Source organism: Blennius ocellaris (genome assembly GCF_963422515.1).
Source record: "Blennius ocellaris genome assembly, chromosome: 20".
NCBI lineage: Eukaryota > Metazoa > Chordata > Actinopteri > Blenniiformes > Blenniidae > Blennius > Blennius ocellaris.
The window spans coordinates 23,867,947-23,894,651 of record NC_137669.1 but is presented as its reverse complement, the minus strand read 5'-3'; the positions used below and the strand labels follow the sequence as shown (position 1 = coordinate 23,894,651).

Below are 26,705 nucleotides of genomic sequence, written 5' to 3'. Positions count from 1 at the left end.
ACGCAGCTTGAAGTTCTTCTGAAATACTATTAGAGGAGCAATGAAGCACTGAAGGGGTTTGATTGGACATTGAGAAGGAAAGGCAGGCGTGGCGATGACAGGATGGTAGAACCTGGAGAACACGCTGCTCCCGCAGTGTCACACTGAACTGGATTCAGGGACGTGAACTGAAGAAGTGATGGATCAGATTCCCGCTCTTTCACTTTCAGACTCCATCATGACGGCGAAGCGTCTCGTCACCGTCTGGATCGGCACCCTGATGCTGTCCAGCCTGAGTGGAGGACAGAGCCGGAGGAGGACGGGACAGAGGGACGACAACCACGTCCTCAGTGACGCCAAGAGTAGGTGATGTTCCTGATGCAGACGGTCCAAACAGGAAGTTCTGGTTCTGAGCAGAGTCAACAACTGACCTGAGACCAGAACTGGTGTGTTACACATGTTGACTCATCTGCTCTGTTCTTACATTATTATCATTATCATTATCATTATCATTATCATTATCATTAGTAGTAGTAGTAGTAGTAGTAGTAGTAGTATTATTATTATTATTATTATTATAATCATTATTATCATCATCATTATTATTATTATTATTATTATCATTATCATTATTATTATTATTATTAGTAGTAGTAGTAGTAGTAGTAGTATTATCATTATTATCATTATTATCATTATTATTATTATCATTATCATTATTATCATTATCATTATCATTATCATTATTATTATTATCATTATTATCATTATCATTATCATTATCATTATCATCATTATCATCATTATCATCATTATCATTATCATTATCATTATCAGTGGGATCAATCATGTAGCAGCTTATATTCCAGAAGTTACAGAAAGTTCCGGGACGTGTTGTTGAAAGTGTGGGTCAAATGTGAAAGTGACCTCTGACCCCGTGTCGTCCCTCTGGTCCAGCTCTGATCTGCCCGGTGGAGGTCCTGTTCATGGTGGACAGTTCGGAGAAAGCCAAGTCTCGGCTGTTTGAGGAGCAGAAGGCCTTCGTCCTGCGCTTCAGCAGCAGGATCCTGCAGCTGCAGGCCGCCGGCTGGAGGCTCCGCCTCCGTCTCGCCGCCCTCCAGTACAGCAGCGTCGTGTCGGTGGAGCACAACTTCCGGGACTGGCAGGACCTGGACGTGTTCCAGAGCCGGGTGGCCTCCATGGCCTTCATGGGCCAGGGCACCTACTCCGCCTACGCCATCACCAACTCCACCCAGCTCTTCGCCCGGGAGACGTCCTCCACCAGCCTGCGGGTCGCCCTGCTGATGCTGGACGGCGTGGACCACCCGCGCAGCCCCAGCGCCGTGGCGGCGGCCGCAGAGGCCAAACGGAACAACATCCGGGTGTTCGCCGTCCGGCTGAGCGCGCTGCCCCGGGACGGCGCCGTGGCGACCAGGCTGCGGTCCGTCGCCAGCGCTCCTCCGCAGCAGCACGTCTTCAGCCTGACCGACGGGCAGCTGGAACAGCGGCTCTTCACCGAACTGGTCAGTCGTCGGCTCGTCCGCCACACGTGAACTCGCCACTGTATCACACTATGCCGACGACACTGTGCTAATTAGGGGGACAGGGAAGCTGTGACAGATACATTCTTACATCTATTCTGACATCAAAGTCACGTAGCATCAAGCAGCAAGTTCTTTCATTTCCTTTCATTTGGGTGATAAATGTCAGATTGGGCTGCAGCACAAATAGAAAACATGAGAAACGACTGCTGGATGTGGATGAAGATGATTTTCTGATTCCGATCGAGTTTTAACTGCAGTTTGATCAGTTTGTTTGCTGACAAGCAGCTGGAGGCTCTTGGAAAATCTGCAGTTTTATTCATTTCATGTTCAATGTTTCTTTTCTTTCAGAATGCAGTTGTTAAAACTGGGGTAAGTAAACACTTGTTTTTTCTTTTCTTTTTTTGACTCAAACTCGTTCCTGGAATTTTGTTTATTTGTGAAAATTGGTTTTCGTTATTTTAATGTGACTAAATGATACATTTTAATAGTCTAATTGATTGTGATTGCAGTGTCCACAGCCTAAGACGTGTTTGTGTGAGCGAGGGGAGCGAGGACACCCTGGAAGTCCAGTAAGTCCCTCTATAGGAAGACACCAGCAAACTCCTGGAGTGTCGTGTTATTATTGTAAGAGCTTTAATGAAGAGTTCAGTCAGTCAAGATAAAAGTGATTGAGTTGCAGAAATGTGAGCATCACATGGGTCACATCTGTGGTGAAAAGCAGCTGAAGTCAGATAAAAGCAGCTGAAGCCAGATAAAAACAGCTGAAGTCAGATAAAAGCAGCTGAAGTCAGATAAAAGCAGCTTAAATCAGATAAAAGCAGCTGAAGTCAGATAAAAGCAGCTGAAGTCAGTTAAAGCCGCCTCTTAACGGCACCAGAAGCTCAATGGAAATGTTCAGACCACGGCGATTAAAGAGTTAAAAGTCAAGTAATCAAGTAATCTGCTGGTTTTGTTTTTCATAAAAATGTCAAACTTGTGAAGTATAAGTTGCATTTGGCAGGAAAACTGCTGAATGTTGAACGGCGTTAGAGAATCCTGCAGGAATGTTGTATTTTTGTGGACCGATCATGAAGTCAGAGTCGCTTTCCTGAGCTGAAATGTAAATATTTGTTGAGGTTCCTCACTGCTCTGGATTCTCACCTGGAAGGACGTCACTTCCTTGGAAGGAGGAAGTTGTTGTGTAGTTTGTGGAGGTACTTTAGGTACTTTAGGTACTTTCTGCACACAACTTCCTCACTGCAGGACCATCACTGGCAGAGCTTCAGGAACAAGTCATCAAAATCTTCTTCATGTTGTCGATCAACATTAAAACTGTGGCGGTTTGTTCAGACGTGTTGAGAACGTGGATGTTCTGTCAGTAGTTTGACTCCACCCAGTGACCCTCCATCAGCCTCAACTTCAGTTTGTGGGTTTCGTTCTCCAGACGACCAACTTTACAAGGAAAACCGGCACGAGAGGACAAATGAAAAGTCACTGGGTTTTTTTTTTAATGAACATTTATAACCCGGCGACTTAAACTGAGACTTTCTGTCAAGTTTAAACATTTTTGTGACTAAATGTCTTTAAAAATCATTACAGTTCAATGACGAGCTTGCTAAAGGCTGCTTAGCCTGCTAACTGCTCCGAGCTAAGGGTTAGCGTAGCAGTGCACGTAATCCCAGCGGTTATTGTGCACCAGCTTCAAAGCCTGAACTTCACAGGGGGCGTTGTTATGGTTACATATCCAGGCTTTGTCTTAGCGCCGGCTAGCGGGCTAGCGGCGCTCGCCAGCAGGTGCGCCAGCCCTGTTAGCTAAAGCCCGCCGGGTCAGAGATGTTAGCGCGCGGGAAACGTTTCCCACAATGCAAGTGTAGCAGGTGGCGAGAGGCGGCGGCCCGAAGGCCTCGGAGGGAAGCAAAGGTCAAGGGTGGAGGATTAGACCTGAGCAAACACGTGGAGCTGAGAACCTGCGGCCCTGAGGGGCAGGTTTATCTTGGACCGGGGTGACAGACAGGGCGCACCCGGGGTGACCCACCTCACTCCTGCCCCCCCCAGAGGGCCTCAAATCTTCTCCTTTTCCCTTCACTTTCATCACTTTCATCACTTTCATCCAGGGGAAACCAGGCGAGCCGGGGTCCGACGGGGCTCCGGGCCCAAAGGGGTCTCGCGTAAGTCTCTCTTTGTTTTCATAATCCAGCGCTGGCTACAACAAAATAATCCTTGTGGTTTTGTGCGGCGGGATGTTTTGTCCGGACCCGGTCACTGCAGGGGGAACCAGGCATCAATGGACGTCCAGGAATGGAGGGCCTTGAGGTAGTGGCACTTCTCTTCTCTGCCTTCGCTTGGGGGGGGTCAGGGGGATTTACTGGTCCTGCAGGCCACCATGGTTCTGACTCACACATCCCACTTTGTAGAGCAATGTAGAGTCCACACAGGACACTGCAGCATTTGATGGATTTGCTGTGTCGTCAGAATTCAGGATGTTTTTGTGGTTATTTAAAACCTTCTGAAGGACAACGATTGTAAATCTGACGTAGAAAATCACACGATCGCGAAAGACAAAGCTGTGATGGATGAGACGAGTCTGAAGTGTCCGTCTGCAGCTGCTTCCAGTCCTCAGCCTCTCCACACCCCGGGGGGCGAGACGCCACGAGCCGGGGTTTTACAATCTCCACAGTCTGGGACCCGGGTTAAAAAAAAACCTGTTTTCATGCTTCTAAAACCGCCTGATGTGGACGACCGGCCAGAAACATCTGGTTCAGGTGAAGCAGGTTCCTGAAATGAAACTAAGAGAAAAGTGCTGAACAAGAGTGAAAAAGTTTAAGTCCTCTAAACATTGTTGAAGGTCAAACATCTCAAACTGCTAAAAACAAAGACGAACACAAATCTAGAACAGAAAACCGCTAAAAGGATGAATGTGGGGAAGTGTGACGCCTGAAATGAAGAATTTCTCACTCACTCACTCACTCACTCACTCACTCACTCACTCACTCACTCACTCACTCACTCACTCACTCACTCACTCACTCACACACTCACTCACTCACTCACTCACTCACTCACTCACTCACTCACTCACTCACTCACTCACTCACTCACTCACTCACTCTTTCATGTTGTGTGGTTTCAGGGTCGACCCGGCGGCAAAGGAGAAAAGGTAACTTTCTCTTTAATGTCAGATAAATCAAAGCTAAATAAAGGATGTGGACAAAAGGTCGGGATGCACCGATACAGATACCGATATCGGTCATCAGGCCGATACTGCACAAAGCACTCCGACTCGTCAAAGCTACTACGGTCCAATTAAGAGCAGGTGATGTCATCAGACAGGTACGTCAGCAGGTAGACGAGAGAGCGTGGCGGTTTGGAGATTCTCACACACAGCAGCGATGCTACATGCTACATGCTAAAGTGTTTTGGGGCTTACACAGCAGCGATGCTACATGCTACATGCTACATGCTAAAGTGTTTTGGGGCTCACACAGCAGTGATGCTACATGCTACATGCTACATGCTAAAGTGTTTTGGGGCTCACAGAGCAGAGACATTTCGGAGGCGCGCCACTTGTTTTTTCCAGGATTCTGATTGGCTATCATGGCTCGTTGTTACACTGCCCCCTTCAGGTTGCTCATAGTAGCTGTGGACCAAGAGTGTATGAGTACATGAAGTGTTTTTTGTAAGCGATCAGGTGTAAATGAAGATTTTTTTTGTAAACGTAGATGTGTAAATATCAGTTTTTGTAAAAGCCCGTGTGTGTGTGTGTGTGTGTGTGTGTGTGTGTGTGTGTGTGTGTGTGTGTGTGTGTGTGTGTGTGTGTGTGTGTGTGTGTGTGTGTGTGTGTGTGTGTGTGTGTGTGTGTGTGTGTGTGTGTGTGTGTGTGTGTGTGTGTGTGTGTGTGTCGTGGCCTGAGTCTGTCTCCTCTGCTGGTTCTGTGTTTTGCAGGGAGAACAAGGCGAATGTGGGGCTTCGGGGAGGAAAGGAGAAGCAGTAAGTGTTTCTCTAATGCCACTTTTATTGTGACAGTTTCATGAGCTGCTTCCTGATGCTTCCTGTCCATTCACAGGGTGTGGAGGGTCCAGCAGGCCAGCAGGGGGCCAGAGGAGAACAGGTACAGTCTGCGCCCTGTTAACTCACAACGTCGGTCGCAATCTGCTTCTGTTCCCGACGGACTCGTTTTCACGAACAGCCGATCAGATCCTGACCGACTGGACGTGTAGAACGAGAGACGACGATATCGTCCTCCAGAGACCTTTAGTCGCTCACACCTCTTCCACAACATCCATCCTCTGCTCAGTGGCGCCATCTATCCACCTCTATACACCTCTATCCACCTCTATTCACCTCTATTCACCTCTATCCACCTCTATCCACCTCTATTCACCTCTGTTCACCTCTATCCACCTCTATCCACCTCTATACACCTCTATCCACCTCTATACACCTCTATTCATCTCTATCCACCTCTATACACCTCTATACACCTCTATACACCTCTATTCATCTCTATCCACCTCTATCCACCTCTATACACCTCTATTCACCTCTATCCACCTCTATCCACCTCTATTCACCTCTATCCACCTCTATTCACCTCTATTCACCTCTATCCACCTCTATTCACCTCTGTTCACCTCTATCCACCTCTATCCACCTCTATTCACCTCTATTCACCTCTATCCACCTCTATCCACCTCTATACACCTCTATACACCTCTATCCACCTCTATTCACCTCTATCCACCTCTATCCACCTCTATCCACCTCTATTCATCTCTATCCACCTCTATTCACCTCTATCCACCTCTATCCACCTCTATACACCTCTATTCACCTCTATCCACCTCTATTCACCTCTGTTCACCTCTATCCACCTCTATCCACCTCTATTCACCTCTATTCACCTCTATCCACCTCTATCCACCTCTATCCACCTCTATTCATCTCTATCCACCTCTATCCACCTCTATCCACCTCTATCCACCTCTATCCACCTCTATTCACCTCTATTCACCTCTATCCACCTCTATCCACCTCTATTCACCTCTATTCACCTCTATACACCTCTATTCACCTCTATCCACCTCTATCCACCTCTATTCATCTCTATCCACCTCTATCCACCTCTATACACCTCTATTCATCTCTATCCACCTCTATCCACCTCTATACACCTCTATTCATCTCTATCCACCTCTATCCACCTCTATTCATCTCTATCCACCTCTATCCACCTCTATACACCTCTATACACCTCTATACACCTCTATCCACCTCTATCCACCTCTATACACGTCTATACACCTCTATACACCTCTATTCACCTCTATCCACCTCTATACACCTCTATTCACCTCTATTCACCTCTATCCACCTCTATCCACCTCTATACACCTCTATCCACCTCTATACACCTCTATCCACCTCTATTCACCTCTATCCACCTCTATCCACCTCTATCTACCTCTATCCACCTCTATACACCTCTATTCACCTCTATTCACCTCTATCCACCTCTATCCACCTCTATCCACCTCTATTCACCTCTATTCACCTCTATCCACCTCTATACACCTCTATACACCTCTATTCACCTCTATTCACCTCTATCCACCTCTATCCACCTCTATACACCTCTATCCACCTCTATCCACCTCTATACACCTCTATACACCTCTATACACCTCTATTCACCTCTATTCACCTCTATCCACCTCTATACACCTCTATCCACCTCTATCCACCTCTATCCACCTCTATACACCTCTATACACCTCTATACACCTCTATCCACCTCTATACACCTCTATACACCTCTATACACCTCTATACACCTCTATCCACCTCTATACACCTCTATACACCTCTATACACCTCTATACACCTCTATCCACCTCTATACACCTCTATACACCTCTATACACCTCTATTCACCTCTATTCACCTCTATTCACCTCGGATCTGAAGGCAAAAGTAAAATAAAACAATAAACTTTAATAATGTCGAAATATATTTATTCCAACAAATGAACAACGAGTCCTGAACCGATTCACTTCATTTTCTAGAGGAAATAAAAGAGGGGATTTCTTCACTTCCTTCTCTTTGGTCGTGTGTGTGTGTGTGTGTGTGTGTGTGTGTGTGTGTGTGTGTGTGTGTGTGTGTGTGTGTGTGTGTGTGTGTGTGTGTGTGTGTGTGTGAGTCCCGGCTGGAGAAGCCCTGCCTCCCCCCCTGCAGTACCCGCTCTGCCCAGCAGGGGGCCGGTCCCACTGAGCGGTCCTGAGCCCTCTGCTGCTCTGCACTGGTGGAATGTGACGCAGGATTAGGACCCCCCCCCCCCCCCACCCTCCCCCCCCACCCTCCCCCCCCCCCCCCCCCCCCCCCCGATGTAGCCTTTCTGCAGCGGGACGCCGGCCGGCAGGTCTGCTTGTGGTTTTAGGGGGACATTGTCCCGCAGGATTTGGATTTGGGCACATTTTATCCATTCTCTCTATTTTAAATGCTTTGCTGCCCCGTCCTCCGTCAGGAGCGTAGAAACACCAGCAGCTCCACATCCTCCTTCTCCATCCGGTTCCCAGGGAACCTCCACACACACACACACACACGGTTTATTCAGGCCTTGGCGGTGAGCAGCAGGTCCAGTTGAGGGGAAGTGTGTGAAACGGCGAGTTTCTTTAGCGATGAGGAGGAACATTGTGGAGCAGCAGACTGGAAAACTCAGTAATGGAACTCAATGTGTGAATGAAGCTGCAGCGGCTCCGGTTCCTCTCTGGAGGCTGGTTCTGGAATGTGGACCAGAGACACTCATGTCGGTTCCTCTCTGGAGGCTGGTTCTGGAATGTGTCTCACCGGGGACCAGAGACACTCATGTCGGTTCCTCTCTGGAGGATGGTTCTGGAATGTGGACCAGAGACACTCATGTCGGTTCCTCTCTGGAGGCTGGTTCTGGAATGTGGACCAGAGACACTCATGTTGGTTCCTCTCTGGAGGCTGGTTCTGGAATGTGTCTCACCGGGGACCAGAGACACTCATGTCGGTTCCTCTCTGGAGGCTGGTTCTGGAATGTGGACCAGAGACACTCATGTTGGTTCCTCGTCTCTCACCTGCAGAACTACTGGAACCACCTGAGAGCGGAACAATCAAACGTATTGATCTATTATATAGAAATCAATATTCAGGCAGACGCTACTTTGTCTCTGTCAACTTGGTGGAAGGAAGCTTGTTATTAATATTGAATATGAAAAGAATGAAATTAAAACAAAACTAGGTTACGGGGCAATAAAAATAATTCAATTATTATTATTGTTCTTATCATTATTATCATTATTATTATTATCATTATTAGTAGTAGTAGTAGTAGTAGTATTATAATCAATATTATTATTATTATTATAATCATTATTATTTTTATTATTATTATCATTATTATCATTATTATCATTATTATCATTATTATTATTATCATTATTAGTAGTAGTAGTAGTAGTTTTTAAATCTGTAAAGCACTTTGTGTTACATGACATGTATGAAAAGCGCTATACAAATAGATTGAGATTGAGTAGTAGTAGTATTATAATCAATATTATTATTATTATTATTAATATTAACAAACCGTTGAAACGTTGAGGTCAAGTTCACGTTCTATATCCAGACCACCTGCTGTTTTGTTGTTAAAGAATAAAAACACTTGTGTCTCTCAGGGGGTCGGAGGGGCGGCGGGAGACCAGGGCCTGGAGGGAGCCCCAGGACCCAGAGTAAGACCTGGACACAGGAGACACGTTCCTCACCGGGTCCACTGGAGAACCAAGTTCTAGATGTGTTTGTGCTGACAGGGCGATCGGGGGCTGAGGGGGGCACCCGGACCTCCTGGAGACAACGGCATCGGGTTTCCTGGGCCAAAGGTACAATCGTCTTCATCTCAGCTCCACCAAGACCTGGTCCTGTGCAGGTCCTGCTCAGTTCATCAGTAATCTGTCCCACGGTCTGTTTCAGGGGGACAAGGGGAATCAGGGAAGACCAGGTCCACCGGGACCGCCGGGTGCAGGTGAACCAGGAACACCAGTGAGTCGTCGGCAGATAAATTCCAGGGAATCGTCTCTTGGTCCTTTAGTTTCTCTCGTCGCTGATTCTTCATGTTCACGTTTAGGACTTGTGGAATGTTTCTACTGTAGCTTTGATACACGTTCTGAATGTTCTGGACCAAATCGCTGGACCAGGAACTTCTAACGTCTCAAATCAGAAGCAGACGATCGTTACGACGGAAAATCTCTTGAACGTTGACGAAGTTCTCTGGAAGGAAATCAGAGCAACTTGATGTTCAGACGGACGAGAAACTGAAGGACCAGGAAAGATCTCTGATCACCCCTCCATCACCCCTCCATCACCCCTCCATCACCCCTCCATCACCCCTCCATCACCCCTTCATCACCCCTCCATCACCCCTCCATCACCCCTCCATCACCCCTCCATCACCCCTTCATCACCCCTCCATCACCCCTCCATCACCCCTCCATCACCCCTCCATCACCCCTCCATCACCCCTCCATCACCCCTCCATCACCCCTCCATCACCCCTCCATCACCCCTCCATCACCCCTCCATCACCCCTTCATCACCCCTCCATCACCCCTCCATCACCCCTCCATCACCCCTCCATCACCCCTTCATCACCCCTCCATCACCCCTCCATCACCCCTCCATCACCCCCTCACCCCTCCATCACCCCTCCACCACCCCTTCATCACCCCTCCATCACCCCTCCACCACCCCTCCACCACCCCTTCATCACCCCTCCATCACCCCTCCATCACCCCTTCATCACCCCTTCATCACCCCTCCATCACCCCTTCATCACCCCTCCATCACCCCTCCATCACCCCTCCATCACCCCTCCATCACCCTTCCATCACCCCCTCACCCCTCCATCACCCCTCCACCACCCCTTCATCACCCCTCCATCACCCCTTCATCACCCCTCCATCACCCCTCCATCACCCCTTCATCACCCCTCCATCACCCCTCCATCACCCCTCCATCACCCCTCCATCACCCCTCCATCACCCCCTCACCCCTCCATCACCCCTCCATCACCCCTCCATCACCACTCCATCACCCCTCCATCACCCCTCCATCACCCCTCCATCACCCCCTCACCCCTTCATCACCCCTCCATCACCCCTCCATCACCCCCTCACCCCTCCACCACCCCTTCATCACCCCTCCACCACCCCTTCATCACCCCTCCACCACCCCTTCATCACCCCTCCATCACCCCCTCACCCCTCCATCACCCCCTAAAACAACCTAGCCTCTAGTGGTTCAGTGTTTAACAGTGTGGTTGTGGTTCTGGGTTCAGGGTGCATCCGGGCCTCCAGGGGTTCAAGGATCTCCAGGGTTTCCAGGCGAGGGACTCCCAGGCCTCAAGGTAAGTTCCAGGATGACTCCAGTCGTTTTAATGTACCGAGCAGAACCAGACCTGCTGGGTTCTCTCAGAGTCGTTATGAGGGTGTGTGTTGGGGGCAGGGGGATCGAGGGTACCAGGGGCCCAAAGGCAGTCGGGGACCACCGGGGCTCGGCTTCAAAGGAGACAAGGTGGACTTTGCTGCGACGTCAATATAAATTCATAGCTGAGAAGCCGTCAGCGTCCCTCACCTGTCTCACTGTCCCCCCCACAGGGACACCCCGGAGCCCCCGGGTTGCCAGGTCTGGTGGGCTTCCCCGGAGCCGGTACTCAAGGAGAGAAGGCAAGATCAACGTCGAAAAGTCAGGATTTGACTTTACACCTTATTTCACAACTGCTGCTAAAACTCAGTTTGTGTTTTTAGGGTGACCAAGGCCCAGTAGGACCTTCTGGTCCCAGAGGACCTCCAGGACTGGGAATAGTTGGACCGAAGGTTAGAGGCAACGGACCCACACTGACCCGCCAGAACAAAGCTGCTCCGTTGTGCCGCGAGTTCCTGGTTGATGGTGAAGCCGAGTTTCTCCATGGCTAGCTTAGCATTAGGCTAGCTGGAGCACTGGGAGGGCGACTCTGCTCTGGTAGAACGTTCTGCTCTGGAACGTCACTGACCGTCTCACTCTGACTGAGTGAAGGAACGTCACTGACCGTCTCACTCTGACCGAGTGAAGGAACGTCACTGACCGTCTCACTCTGACCGAGTGAAGGAACGTCACTGACCGTCTCACTCTGACTGAGTGAAGGAACGTCACTCGTCCGTCTCACTCTGACTGAGTGAAGGAACGTCACTGACCGTCTCACTCTGACAGAGTGAAGGAACGTCACTGACCGTCTCACTCTGACTGAGTGAAGGAACGTCACTCGTCCGTCTCACTCTGACAGAGTGAAGGAACGTCACTGACCGTCTCACTCTGACTGAGTGAAGGAACGTCACTCGTCCGTCTCACTCTGACTGAGTGAAGGAACGTCACTGACCGTCTCACTCTGACCGAGTGAAGGAACGTCACTGACCGTCTCACTCTGACTGAGTAAAGGAACGTCACTCGTCCGTCTCACTCTGACTGAGTGAAGGAACGTCACTGACCGTCTCACTCTGACTGAGTGAAGGAACGTCACTGACCGTCTCACTCTGACTGAGTGAAGGAACGTCACTGACCGTCTCACTCTGACAGAGTGAAGGAACGTCACTGACCGTCTCACTCTGACAGAGTGAAGGAACGTCACTGACCGTCTCACTCTGACTGAGTGAAGGAACGTCACTGACCGTCTCACTCTGACAGAGTGAAGGAACGTCACTGACCGTCTCACTCTGACTGAGTGAAGGAACGTCACTGACCGTCTCACTCTGACCGAGTGAAGGAACGTCACTCGTCCGTCTCACTCTGAACGTTACTGAACTTGGAGCTGCAAACAGATGGAGGGTGGATGTTGACGACTCACAGACAGGCTGTTGGTAGGGTCCAGAGGTACAACCAACAGAAGATCTAGAAGTAAAACCAACAGAAGATCTAGAAGTAAAACCAACAGAAGATCTAGAAGTAAAACCAACAGTAGATCTAGAAGTAAAACCAACAGAAGATCTAGAAGTAAAACCAACAGAAGATCTAGAAGTAAAACCAACAGTAGATCTAGAAGTAAAACCAACAGAAGATCTAGAAGTAAAACCAACAGTAGATCTAGAAGTAAAACCAACAGAAGAGAGAAGATCTAGAAGTAAAACCAACAGTAGATCTAGAAGTAAAACCAACAGAAGAGAGAAGATCTAGAAGTAAAACCAACAGAAGATCTAGAAGTAAAACCAACAGTAGATCTAGAAGTAAAACCAACAGAAGATCTAGAAGTAAAACCAACAGTAGATCTAGAAGTAAAACCAACAGAAGAGAGAAGATCTAGAAGTAAAACCAACAGAAGATCTAGAAGTAAAACCAACAGAAGATCTAGAAGTAAAACCAACAGAAGATCTAGAAGTAAAACCAACAGTAGATCTAGAAGTAAAACCAACAGAAGATCTAGAAGTAAAACCAACAGAAGATCTAGAAGTAAAACCAACAGTAGATCTAGAAGTAAAACCAACAGAAGATCTAGAAGTAAAACCAACAGTAGATCTAGAAGTAAAACCAACAGAAGAGAGAAGATCTAGAAGTAAAACCAACAGTAGATCTAGAAGTAAAACCAACAGAAGAGAGAAGATCTAGAAGTAAAACCAACAGAAGATCTAGAAGTAAAACCAACAGAAGATCTAGAAGTAAAACCAACAGAAGATCTAGAAGTAAAACCAACAGTAGATCTAGAAGTAAAACCAACAGAAGATCTAGAAGTAAAACCAACAGAAGATCTAGAAGTAAAACCAACAGTAGATCTAGAAGTAAAACCAACAGAAGATCTAGAAGTAAAACCAACAGTAGATCTAGAAGTAAAACCAACAGAAGAGAGAAGATCTAGAAGTAAAACCAACAGTAGATCTAGAAGTAAAACCAACAGAAGAGAGAAGATCTAGAAGTAAAACCAACAGAAGATCTAGAAGTAAAACCAACAGAAGATCTAGAAGTAAAACCAACAGAAGATCTAGAAGTAAAACCAACAGTAGATCTAGAAGTAAAACCAACAGAAGAGAGAAGATCTAGAAGTAAAACCAACAGTAGATCTAGAAGTAAAACCAACAGTAGATCTAGAAGTAAAACCAACAGAAGAGAGAAGATCTAGAAGTAAAACCAACAGAAGATCTAGAAGTAAAACCAACAGAAGATCTAGAAGTAAAACCAACAGAAGATCTAGAAGTAAAACCAACAGTAGATCTAGAAGTAAAACCAACAGTAGATCTAGAAGTAAAACCAACAGAAGAGAGAAGATCTAGAAGTAAAACCAACAGAAGATCTAGAAGTAAAACCAACAGTAGATCTAGAAGTAAAACCAACAGAAGATCTAGAAGTAAAACCAACAGAAGATCTAGAAGTAAAACCAACAGAAGATCTAGAAGTAAAACCAACAGTAGATCTAGAAGTAAAACCAACAGTAGATCTAGAAGTAAAACCAACAGAAGAGAGAAGATCTAGAAGTAAAACCAACAGTAGATCTAGAAGTAAAACCAACAGAAGAGAGAAGATCTAGACGTAAAACCAACAGAAGATCTAGAAGTAAAACCAACAGAAGATCTAGAAGTAAAACCAACAGTAGATCTAGAAGTAAAACCAACAGAAGATCTAGAAGTAAAACCAACAGAAGATCTAGAAGTTAAACCAACAGTAGATCTAGAAGTAAAACCAACAGAAGATCTAGAAGTAAAACCAACAGTAGATCTAGAAGTAAAACCAACAGAAGATCTAGAAGTAAAACCAACAGTAGATCTAGAAGTAATACCAACAGTAGATCTAGAAGTAAAACCAACAGAAGATCTAGAAGTAAAACCAACAGTAGATCTAGAAGTAAAACCAACAGAAGAGAGAAGATCTAGAAGTAAAACCAACAGAAGATCTAGAAGTAAAACCAACAGAAGAGAGAAGATCTAGAAGTAAAACCAACAGTAGATCTAGAAGTAAAACCAACAGAAGAGAGAAGATCTAGACGTAAAACCAACAGAAGATCTAGAAGTAAAACCAACAGAAGATCTAGAAGTAAAACCAACAGTAGATCTAGAAGTAAAACCAACAGAAGATCTAGAAGTAAAACCAACAGAAGATCTAGAAGTTAAACCAACAGTAGATCTAGAAGTAAAACCAACAGAAGATCTAGAAGTAAAACCAACAGTAGATCTAGAAGTAAAACCAACAGAAGATCTAGAAGTAAAACCAACAGAAGATCTAGAAGTAAAACCAACAGTAGATCTAGAAGTAAAACCAACAGAAGATCTAGAAGTAAAACCAACAGAAGATCTAGAAGTAAAACCAACAGTAGATCTAGAAGTAAAACCAACAGAAGATCTAGAAGTAAAACCAACAGAAGATCTAGAAGTAAAACCAACAGAAGATCTAGAAGTAAAACCAACAGAAGATCTAGAAGTAAAACCAACAGTAGATCTAGAAGTAAAACCAACAGAAGATCTAGAAGTAAAACCAACAGTAGATCTAGAAGTAAAACCAACAGTAGATCTAGAAGTAAAACCAACAGAAGAGAGAAGATCTAGAAGTAAAACCAACAGAAGATCTAGAAGTAAAACCAACAGTAGATCTAGAAGTAAAACCAACAGAAGATCTAGAAGTAAAACCAACAGAAGATCTAGAAGTAAAACCAACAGAAGATCTAGAAGTAAAACCAACAGTAGATCTAGAAGTAAAACCAACAGTAGATCTAGAAGTAAAACCAACAGAAGAGAGAAGATCTAGAAGTAAAACCAACAGTAGATCTAGAAGTAAAACCAACAGAAGAGAGAAGATCTAGAAGTAAAACCAACAGTAGATCTAGAAGTAAAACCAACAGAAGATCTAGAAGTAAAACCAACAGAAGATCTAGAAGTAAAACCAACAGAAGATCTAGAAGTAAAACCAACAGTAGATCTAGAAGTAAAACCAACAGAAGATCTAGAAGTAAAACCAACAGTAGATCTAGAAGTAAAACCAACAGTAGATCTAGAAGTAAAACCAACAGAAGATCTAGAAGTAAAACCAACAGTAGATCTAGAAGTAAAACCAACAGAAGAGAGAAGATCTAGAAGTAAAACCAACAGAAGATCTAGAAGTAAAACCAACAGAAGAGAGAAGATCTAGAAGTAAAACCAACAGTAGATCTAGAAGTAAAACCAACAGAAGAGAGAAGATCTAGACGTAAAACCAACAGAAGATCTAGAAGTAAAACCAACAGAAGATCTAGAAGTAAAACCAACAGTAGATCTAGAAGTAAAACCAACAGAAGATCTAGAAGTAAAACCAACAGAAGATCTAGAAGTTAAACCAACAGTAGATCTAGAAGTAAAACCAACAGAAGATCTAGAAGTAAAACCAACAGTAGATCTAGAAGTAAAACCAACAGAAGATCTAGAAGTAAAACCAACAGAAGATCTAGAAGTAAAACCAACAGTAGATCTAGAAGTAAAACCAACAGAAGATCTAGAAGTAAAACCAACAGAAGATCTAGAAGTAAAACCAACAGTAGATCTAGAAGTAAAACCAACAGAAGATCTAGAAGTAAAACCAACAGAAGATCTAGAAGTAAAACCAACAGAAGATCTAGAAGTAAAACCAACAGAAGATCTAGAAGTAAAACCAACAGTAGATCTAGAAGTAAAACCAACAGAAGATCTAGAAGTAAAACCAACAGTAGATCTAGAAGTAAAACCAACAGTAGATCTAGAAGTAAAACCAACAGAAGAGAGAAGATCTAGAAGTAAAACCAACAGAAGATCTAGAAGTAAAACCAACAGTAGATCTAGAAGTAAAACCAACAGAAGATCTAGAAGTAAAACCAACAGAAGATCTAGAAGTAAAACCAACAGAAGATCTAGAAGTAAAACCAACAGTAGATCTAGAAGTAAAACCAACAGTAGATCTAGAAGTAAAACCAACAGAAGAGAGAAGATCTAGAAGTAAAACCAACAGTAGATCTAGAAGTAAAACCAACAGAAGAGAGAAGATCTAGAAGTAAAACCAACAGTAGATCTAGAAGTAAAACCAACAGAAGATCTAGAAGTAAAACCAACAGAAGATCTAGAAGTAAAACCAACAGAAGATCTAGAAGTAAAACCAACAGTAGATCTAGAAGTAAAACCAACAGAAGATCTAGAAGTAAAACCAACAGTAGATCTAGAAGTAAAACCAACAGTAGATCTAGAAGTAAAACCAACAGAAGATCCAGTTCCACTTGTGATGAAGAGCCGCGGGTTCACTGAGTCGTGATCCAGGAGGTTCATCTGCTCCAACAGTTCCTAATAACTAAACAGACTTTGTTGAAGTTTGTTGACGTTTGTTGACGTTTGTTGACGTTTGTTGACTCCAGGGAGACCAGGGTTTCCCAGGAGATCCAGGGCCTCAGGGAGAGAGAGGTGTGGCTGTACCAGGACCAAAGGTCAGACCCCCCCCAGCCTGACGGGACAGAACAGCTCCTCCGTCCTGGGGGGTCTCAGTTGACGTGTGAATGTTTGTCCAGGGGGAGCCGGGACCCGACGGGGCTGCTGGGATACCTGGCATACCTGGAGAGGACGGAGCGGTCGGAGCCAAGGTGAGCCTGGGGGCCTGGGGACCTGGGGGCCTGGAGGCCTGAGGGCCTGGGGACCTGGAGGCCTGGGGGCCTGGGGGCCTGGGGACCTGGAGGCCTGGGGGCCGGGGGACCTGGAGGCCTGGGGGCCTGGGGACCTGAGGGCTTGGAGGCCTGGGGGCCTGGGGACCTGGAGGCCTGGGGGCCTAGGGACTTGGGGACCTGGAGGCCTGGAGACCTGGAGGTCTGGGGACCTGGGGGCCTGGGGACCTGGAGGCCTGGAGACCTGGAGGCCTGGAGGCCTGAGGGCCTGGGGACCTGGAGGCCTGAGGGCCTGGAGGCCTGGTCTCTTTCACTGCAGGTCTCACGAGGACCAACAAGATTCAAGCACACTGTCGTATTTCTTCCATTTTAAATAAAAGAAGTTATTTGTGATCACATGAAGGAAGAACATGAAGAGGTGCAGATTTTAACTCGTTGAGTGATTTCCTGACTCGTTGCAGCCAAACAGACGGAACGTCGTCAACGTTCACATGATTTATTATTCAGTTCGACACTTTCTTCAGTCACTTTCAGCTCCAACGTCCAGAGGAAAGACGTCTTGATCAATACAGTCACTGAGAAAGACTGTTTCATTTGATGGTCATAATCTGGTCCCCATCGTGTATCAATACAACCCCCCCCCCCTCTTTAAAGGCCTCAAACATATTCAATCTGCATTACCAGGAGCGGTCAGTAGGGGGCAGTGCACTGTTCTTATTACCAAGAGACTATTGATGAAGATATAGGATCAGTCTGTTCAGTGCTCAGCTGATCTATGTGGTGTTGTGTTTTGTGCTGCAGGGCGAGGCGGGGTTGTCGGGTCTGCGGGGAGTAGAAGGAGCCCCTGGGCAAGGCATGCCAGGAGAAAAGGTCACTTTACATGAAGACAACCTGATTCTTCTGCATTCAACATTTACAGACGTTGTTTGAGTGTCAAGGAACGTCAGGCGACGTCATCCTGGTTCTTCTCTCCTCCAGGGGGACCGAGGGGACCGGGGCCCCCGGGGGCTGTCGGGCCCCCCCGGCCCCGTCGGACCTGCTGGAGCCAAGGTGAGACCGCACAGGCCTCCGGGTCTGAAGAAGCAGCTGGTGTCTGGTGGTGGAGCTCCAGTAGGGGGCAGCAGAGGGTTCCTGGTCAGCATGTGTCTGGTGGTGGAGCTCCAGTAGGGGGCCGCAGAGGGTTCCTGGTCAGCTGGTGTCTGGTGGTGGAGCTCCAGTAGGGGGCAGCAGAGGGTTCCTGGACATGACCGGTTTATCCTGGAGATTTGTGGAGGGAAATAATATAAATGATTGTGATTTGGTTTTATTACTGAATGAAGGTTAAAGTTGGGTTAGGTTAGGTTAGGTTAGGTTAAAGTTGGGTTAGGTTAGGTTAGGTTAGGTTAGGTTAAGGTTGGGTTAGGTTAGGTTAGGTTAGGTTAGGTTAGGTTAGGTTAGGTTAGGTTCCATGTGCTTCTGATAACTTCTTCCCACCACCACTGAAGCCTGAACCTTGTCCTCTTCCCGTCCAGGGGGAACCCGGCAGTGCCGGCCTGATGGGCCCCCCAGGACCTTCTGGCCGGGGCCTCCCGGGACCCAAGGTGACCCCCCCCCCCATCCCCCCCTCCCCCCATGAAGAACACACGTTGTTACTGTAATAAATGATTATTTCCGTCAGATGACCAGAGAAACGTTGTTTAACAACAGTCAGTTGTTTATTGACAAACAAGGTTGGAAAACAACAACATTTCTAGATGAAACGAAGTAAAACCTGAAAAAAGATCAAAGGAGTTCCAGGGTGTGAAGAGGAAGTCTGAAGGCCTGGAAGGAACCTGGAAGGAACCTGGAAGGAACCTGGAAGGAACCTGGAAACATTAGAATTGAACAAAGAATCTCTATTTTAGCCCCCCATCAGTGGGTCCTCCCTCCTGGACCCCCTGGGGGGTTTTGATGTGAACCTTCTGAACTCACATGTGGGTCTGACAGGGGGACCTGGGTCCCGCTGGACCAGCTGGACCGGTTGGAGAACCTGGAGTAGGAATTGTGGGACCAAAGGTAACAGCTTGATAACAATAAACGGACCCCGTTGGTGAAGTGGCCTTGAGGCTCCTGGTGGTTTTTCTTCTCAGGGGACCAGAGGAAACCCGGGACCGGTGGGTCCACCTGGGAGGAAGGGGGACGGGGTCCCAGGACCACAGGTGAGGGGGACCAACAGCTGAGGTCCCAGTTCAAAGAACCAGAAAGAAGAGTTTGTATGTCAGCATCATTTCCTCACTCCTCAGGGTCTGCCGGGTTCTCAAGGAGTCCAGGGAGAGCCGGGTCCTGAGGGGACGGGTCTGCCGGGACCCAAAGTGAGTCACTTCATTATTGATTCTTTTCCAACGAAGGAACCGTTAAGATCAGATGAAACAATGGAAAAGAAAAAGAAATAAGAATGTAATTTCCATATAAAACACATTTAAGTCTTGAAAGAGACAAGAAGACGCCGAGGCTGGAGTCCGACCCGGTTCTGCTCCTGGACCGACCAAGAAGTCCAATACAAGAACCAAACAGGAACTTCAAACAAACAATCAAACAAACAAACGACAAAACGAGTCCAATGGAGCTTTTTGTGAAAACAGAATAAATCCAAAAAGCTCCATGAACATCAGATTTAAATTCTCCTTCATTTCTATATTTTTCAATGATTTATATCTTTTGTACATTTTTTAAAATCGCGTTTTCTTCATACTTTGTTTAATCTTGTCGTCATCGTTTCTCCAAACCCAAACTGAAACTCACACTTTGTTAATTAGTCCCAGCATAACTCTGTTTCAAGTTTAGGGGTTAGGATTAGGTTAGGTTAGGGTTAGGGTTAGGTTAGGGTTGGGGTTGGGGTTGGGGTTAGGTTTAGATTTAGAGTTAAGTTAGAGTTAGGGTTAAGTTAGGGTTAGGATTAGATTTAGGGTTAAGTTAGGATTAGGGTTAGGTTAGGATTAGGGTTAGGGTTAGGGTTGGGTTAGGTTAGGTTAGGTTAGGTTAGGGTTAACTCTAACCCACTTCACTGCAGCTCCTTGTGTTTGTGTGTTCCAGGGCAGCAGAGGTTCCCCAGGGGTTCCAGGAGCTTCAGGTCCTCCTGGAATTGGACTCTATGGACCGAAGGTCGGTGTTTCTTCCTTCTGTTCCTGATGAACAACCTCTGTGTTGAGAACCGGTTCTAGCTCGCTGGTTTGATCCTCCAGGGATCCACAGGGCAGCTCGGTGCACCCGGTTTGGCTGGACCCCCTGGGGAGGGCGTTCCAGGACCCAAGGTAGGCCAAGGAAGACTTTACCAAAAGTTTATGCGTCAATGACTCAATTGTTTCTTCAACTGAACCTTCAACCCTCCGGTCCAGGGAGAACCGGGGTTTCAGGGGCCAGTGGGCCCCCGAGGGACACCTGGAGAAGGTCTTCTGGGGGACAAGGTACAACCGAACTTGTCAGAACTTGTAGGACCGGCTGTACGGTTAGTTTAACTCAGAACTGACTGTGACGAAGAGAACCTGCTGCACATGTGCAGGGGGAGCGAGGCCTGACTGGAAACAAGGGCCGGAAGGGAGACAAGGGAGACTATGGAGGACCTGGATCACCTGGACCCACGGTAACGTTGAAACCTTCATCAGAATCCTGCACCATGTCCCTGGTTGTTCCCATGAAGAGCTCTGAGGTGGACCCCAGGAGGTCTGGGTCCCGATGGTTCATCAAGAGAATCTAGACCGTCACCACATCGTCCTTCCTTTGAAGAAAATGAATCTTTTCATTACTAAAACTGTGTTTTTGTCTTGAACTGAGAAGGAGGAATCAAACTGAGAACCTGAGACCAGAGAAACCAGGTCTCAGGTTGAACCTGAGACCAGAGAAACCAGGTCTCAGGTTGAACCTGAGACCAGAGAAACCAGGTCTCAGGTTGAACCTGATCAGTAATGTGGGTTTGGTGTTCCAGGGGAGGCCAGGAGAGAAGGGGGGTCCTGGACTGAGTGTGAGTACCTGAGGGGCTGAGCTCGTCTCTTCTTCTTCTCTTCCATCAAGTCTCTTCTTCTTCTCTTCTATCATCTCTTCTTCTCTTCTATCATCTCTTCTTCTCTTTTATCATCTCTTCTTCTTCTCGTCTATCATCTCTTCTTCTTCTCTTCCATCAAGTCTCTTCTTCTCTTCCAGAGAGAAGAGGTGATCAGGATAATCAGAGAACTCTGTGGTGAGTTCATGTCCTGGTTCCAGCTGGTCTGTTGGACCAGATCGACTTTGTGTCTCGTTTCAAATCAAGGCTCTTGTTCAAATGTCCATTTTTAAATTGTACGTACTTTTTCTAGATCAACTTTTTGGGTCAAAGTTCAGTGTTCAGGTCTTCATCCTGCTGGTTGGGGTGACGTGTTCCAGGTGTGGCGCTCTGGATCTGATGAGTCCAGATGAGACTGGAGAACCGTGACTGGATGTTTGGAGCCGAGATCAATAATAAGAAAGATTCAGTTTCGTTTGAAGGGAAATCTTCATGTCAGTGTGGGTTCCTCAGCTGCTTTCAGGAAAACCAGCAGATGTTGGTCTTCATGTTCCGGCTGGTCGGGGCGTTGTCGGCAGCTGGTTCTCTAGCGATTCTCAGAGGAACCTCTGCGGTGGACGTGACGGGTTGCCGGTTGTGTTCCAGGCTGTGGGCTGAAGTGCCGGGCGAGTCCCCTGGACCTGGTGTTGGTCCTGGACGGCTCCCAGAGCGTGGGACCGGGGAACTTTGAGCTGGTGAAGGACTTCGTCAGCGGCCTGGTGGACCGGATGGCGGGGAGCTGGGAGGCCAGCCGGGTGGGCGTGGTCCCGTACGGCCGCACCGCCGTGGCGGCGGTCGGCCTGCGGCGGGGCGCCGGCCCGGAGGAGGTGAAGGCCGCCGTCAGGAACCTGCCCTACCTGGGCGAGGGCGCCTTCACCGGCAGCGCCGTCCACCGCGCCGGCCAGATGCTCCTGGCCGCGCGGCGCGGCGCCCGGAGGCTGGCGGTGTTGGTGACCGCCGGGCCGGCCGACCGGCGCGACGCCGTGCAGCTGGAGGAGACGGCCGCGGCGGTTCACGAGGACGGGGTCGAGGTGTTGGTGGTCGGCGTGGCGAACCGCACCGACCCGCTGTACCGCCACTTCCTGGCCCAGATGAGCGCCGTCGCCTCCGATCCCGACGAACAGCACCTCTTCCTCATCGACCACTTCAGGGACCTTCACAGTAAGAGCCTGAGCCTCAAGCACCAGACGGCAGCGACACGTTGCAGCAGCTCTTATTCTGGAGAGGATCGTTTGAAATCAGCTTCTCTTTTATTTGAGAACAATTCTGGGAAAAGAAACTCAGAAATCTGGACTTCGTTACCTTGTTCTCACGCCCATATACTCCAATATACACCCCAATATACTCCAATATACTCCAATATACACCCCAATATACACCCCAATATACTCCAATATACACCCCAATATACACCCCAATATACCCCAATATACTCCAATATACACCCCCACATACTCCAATATACACCCCAATATACTCCAATATACCCCAATATACCCCAATATACACCCCAATATACTCCAATATACACTCCAATACACCCCAAAATACACCCCAGGAACCACAACCAAGTCTGGGTACGCCTCTAAAAACTCAACAGGAAGTTGACTATTTTACAAACTATGGTGGATTTTGGCCAATATTGGCACAAATGTTCATATATATTACATATAATTTTATATATTTTCCACAACGTACTCGATCCAGGAGGTCATGAAATACATCAAATTTGCCGAAGTTGATAGAAAAGGAATCAGTGAGTAAAAAGTACTAAATGATGAAGGCGGAGCCGTAGCTAGTGACGATCATGACCATGGGACAGCGCCGCCTGCTGGAAACCTTTGTGAAGAACTGGTTAGTTTGTGGAGGGAACTCGTCCTGAGACGAAACTCTAAATGTCAAAGTTGATAGACGAGGGTCTGGCGAGCAAAACTCATTAGAAACCTCCTGAAAGCCAAACGTCCTGAGACGTGAGGGCGTGGCCAGGAAACAGGAAGTGAACTGTAAACAGCCTCAACAAGCTCTGATTGGCCGAATTCCACTCCTTTGACGAGACCCTGAGGACCCTAACCCTAACCCTAACCCTAACCCTGAGGACCCCAACCCTAACCCTAACCCCAACCTAACCCTGAGGACCCCAACCCTAACCCTAACCCTAACCCTGAGGACCCTAACCCTAACCCTAACCCTAACCCTGAGGACCCTAACCCTAACCCTAACCCTAACCCTGAGGACCCTAACCCTAACCCTAACCCTAACCCTGAGGACCCTAACCCTAACCCTAACCCTAACCCTGAGGACCCCAACCCTAACCCTAACCCTAACCCTGAGGACCCTAACCCTAACCCTAACCCTAACCCTGAGGACCCTAACCCTAACCCTAACCCTAACCCTGAGGACCCTAACCCTAACCCTAACCCTAACCCTGAGGACCCCAACCCCAACCCTAACCCTAACCCTAACCCGAACACACCAGTCACAAATGGGTCTTATTTTTTTAAATTCCAACACTTATGATTCCTTGAAGCTCTTCTGCCGCCTCTGATTTCACCAGAAACGTTTTATTCTCTGAGTCTCAGCAGCTCAGAACCACACGGCTGAAGTTTCTCCTCCTTTCAGCTCTAGAAAACCACATTCTGAGTCAAATCTGTGATGAAGACGAGCCGCTGGCCTTCCTCACCTCCGAGGACCCGACTGACCGGCTGCCACAGCGACACACACAGGTGAAGACAGTCCCAGAGGGACACACACAGGTGAAGACAGTCCCAGAGGAAAACACACAGGTGAAGGTCGTCCCAGAGGAAAACACACAGGTGAAGGTCGTCCCAGAGGAAAACACACAGGTGAAGGTCGTCCCAGAGGAAAACACACAGGTGAAGGTCCTCCCAGAGGAAAACACACAGGTGAAGGTCGTCCCAGAGGAAAACACACAGGTGAAGGTTGTCCCAGAGGAAAACACACAGGTGAAGGTCCTCCCAGAGGAAAACACACAGGTGAAGGTCGTCCCAGAGGAAAACACACAGGTGAAGGTCGTCCCAGAGGAAAACACACAGGTGAAGGTCGTCCCAGAGGAAAACACACAGGTGAAGGTTGTCCCAGAGGAAAACACACAGGTGAAGGTCCTCCCAGAGGAAAACACACAGGTGAAGGTCCTCCCAGAGGAAAACACACAGGTGAAGGTTGTCCCAGAGGAAAACACACAGGTGAAGGTCGTCCCAGAGGAAAACACAGTTTGAGTCTAGTCAGCTGATGTGAAGCTCAGGAGCTTCCTGGTGGAACTGAACTTCTCCTCCTGCTGCTGGAAACTTCAACTTGTTCAATTATGTTCAATTGTCAGATTTTAACTTTTACATCTCGTCTTTAAAGCAAAGTTGAAATAGGAGGAACACTTTGATCCATTCAAAGCCACAGTAGAACAATTCATTGTTCCTCATTGTTCCACTTACAGATTTCACTGTAAATAATGTCTGTTATTAAAGTAGTAAAGTAGTAATGTGATGAAAACAAGTTGGTTTAGCGGTGTGACACAGAATAAGTAGACAATCACTTTATTCGTGTTTTAAAAGCGATCGACAGACTGAGACCAGGATCTGGGTCTGAACCTGTTGAACAAAGTGACTCAGTCACTCAAACCTTTACGTTCTGGTTCCATGATTCCATCCTGAAGATACAAACCCAGAGTTTCTGGTTTTCTCTGGTTCCTCAGCTGGAGGTTCCAGCGGAGGCCTGGACAGAACCCCCCACCAGCTCTGTGGAGGCGGAGCCACTGGATGAGAACCATGTGGAGACAGACGTGCTGGAGGACCCCTGGAAGCTTCCAGACCTCTTGTTGTCCCCCCCTGCTGGCCGGGGAAAGCAGGGCCCGGGGGAGACCTCGGTGGTGGGCCCCCAGAGGCCCCACTGGCTGCAGGAGCCCTTCAGTCCCCCTCCCCCCACAGACCCAGCAGCAGGTACCCCAAACCACATGACCCCTGACCCTTGACCTGACCCTGACCCTTAACCTGACTCTAACTCTGACTCTGACCCTGACCCTTAACCTGACTCCAACCCTGACCCTTAACCTGACTTTTAACCTGACCCTGACCCTTAACCTGACCCTGACCTCTGACCCTGACCTCTGACCCTGACCTCTGACCCTGACCCTGACCCTGACCCTGTCAACAATGGACTGACCCTGACCCTTAACCTGACTTTTAACCTGACTTTTAACCTGACCCTTAACCTGACCCTGACCCTGACCCTGACCCTTAACTTGACCCTGACCCTGACCTCTGACCCCGGCCAGCCTCTTCCTGATTGGAGCACTGCGTCGTTACAGCCTGTCTGTTCTGCTCCACGTTGGTTTGTCATAAGATTCCAGCAGTTGGGTTCCGTCTTCCATCCTCTTTCTTCTTTCATCTCTTTCATCCCCGAAGGTCTTGAGGACCAGAATCAGTGGTCACTTTCACTTCCTCGCTATCGGCTCTATTCAGCCTTTGGCTCCAGGAGCTTCTGGCTGAAAAGCCTTTGCACTGAACACTGAGAGTTAGAAATTAGGTTCTTGATTGTGGGTCTTGCAGCCTGAGGGTCAGAACCACGAAGCAGGAGGTAGAAGGAGCAGAGGACTCCGGTGTCTCAGGAAGGTCTGACCTCTGTCCAGGTCCATCAAACCCTGCAGGACCCTGCTTTGTAGAATCAACAACCCCTTCAGGAAACGCTGACCCCCTACTGTGCCCCCCCAGGTGCAGGCTGCGGTGAGCCCCTGGACCCCGGACCCTGTCGGCAGTACGAGGTCCGGTGGTACTACGACCCCGAGGCCAACGCCTGCGCCCAGTTCTGGTTCGGAGGTTGCCACGGCAACGCCAACAACTTTGAGAGCGAAGCGAGCTGCAAGAGCAGCTGCGTGTACACGTAACAGAGTAGCTGCTCCCATCGCTGGGGGTGGGGGTGGGTGGAGGTGGGGGGCGGAGCCCTGCAGGACGCTGCAGGTGAAGGAGCGGACGTGGAGCTCCATGCTGGTTCTCTCACTCGTCCCACTGCCTCAAGCCTGACATCACTTCTCTTCACCAGAGCCTCCAGAGCCTCTGCTCCACCTCCACCTTCTCCACCTCCACCTCCACCTCCTCCACCTCCACCTCCACCTCCACCTCCTCCACCTCAACCTCCACCACCTCCACCTCCTCCACCTCATGTCACTGAGCCTCCACCTCCCGCTGACGTTCCTCAAAGCTGGAACCTTCCCCTGTTCCCTGCTCTCTTCCTCTCTGAGCCACGGAACCGTCGGTTCTCCATCTCTGACATTCCTGCTGGTTCTGATCCGACGGGTGGAGCAATGTGAGCATGAGCCTTTAGCCCGTCTGCAGCCGCCTCCGTCATGCTCTCCTCCGTCATGCTCTCCTCCGTCATGCTCTCCTCCGTCATGCTCTCCCCCAGCCTCCAGCAGGGCGGCGCTCTCGCCACCTTCACAGCTTCTCCAGTTCCTCCTTCATTTGACCACAGAAACACTTTTAAAACGATGTTGTAAGAAAAGTCATGTGATGATAGAAATCTTTATTTTTTACTGTACGAGTTTCCG

The 26,705-nt window shown here is 48.0% G+C and overlaps 1 protein-coding gene across 1 annotated transcript; it reads left to right on the top strand.

The window, feature by feature from the left end:
• Positions 1-217: 217 nt before the first annotated feature.
• On the top strand, positions 218-26,045 carry col28a1a (collagen, type XXVIII, alpha 1a; the record flags this gene model as incomplete). Its single annotated transcript, XM_080515909.1, has 33 exons — positions 218-341; positions 937-1,502; positions 1,872-1,892; positions 2,033-2,092; positions 3,617-3,670; positions 3,771-3,815; positions 4,633-4,659; positions 5,445-5,489; positions 5,566-5,610; positions 9,197-9,250; positions 9,329-9,397; positions 9,489-9,557; positions 10,852-10,920; positions 11,019-11,087; positions 11,171-11,239; positions 11,321-11,389; positions 16,879-16,947; positions 17,029-17,100; positions 17,920-17,988; positions 18,097-18,168; positions 18,630-18,698; positions 19,084-19,152; positions 19,227-19,295; positions 19,380-19,448; positions 20,170-20,238; positions 20,319-20,387; positions 20,472-20,540; positions 20,636-20,716; positions 21,059-21,094; positions 21,274-21,310; positions 21,758-22,341; positions 24,858-25,101; positions 25,873-26,045. 33 exons carry the CDS (start codon positions 218-220, stop codon positions 26,043-26,045), a joined length of 3,375 nt encoding a protein of 1,124 aa, XP_080372035.1.
• Positions 26,046-26,705: the final 660 nt, after the last annotated feature.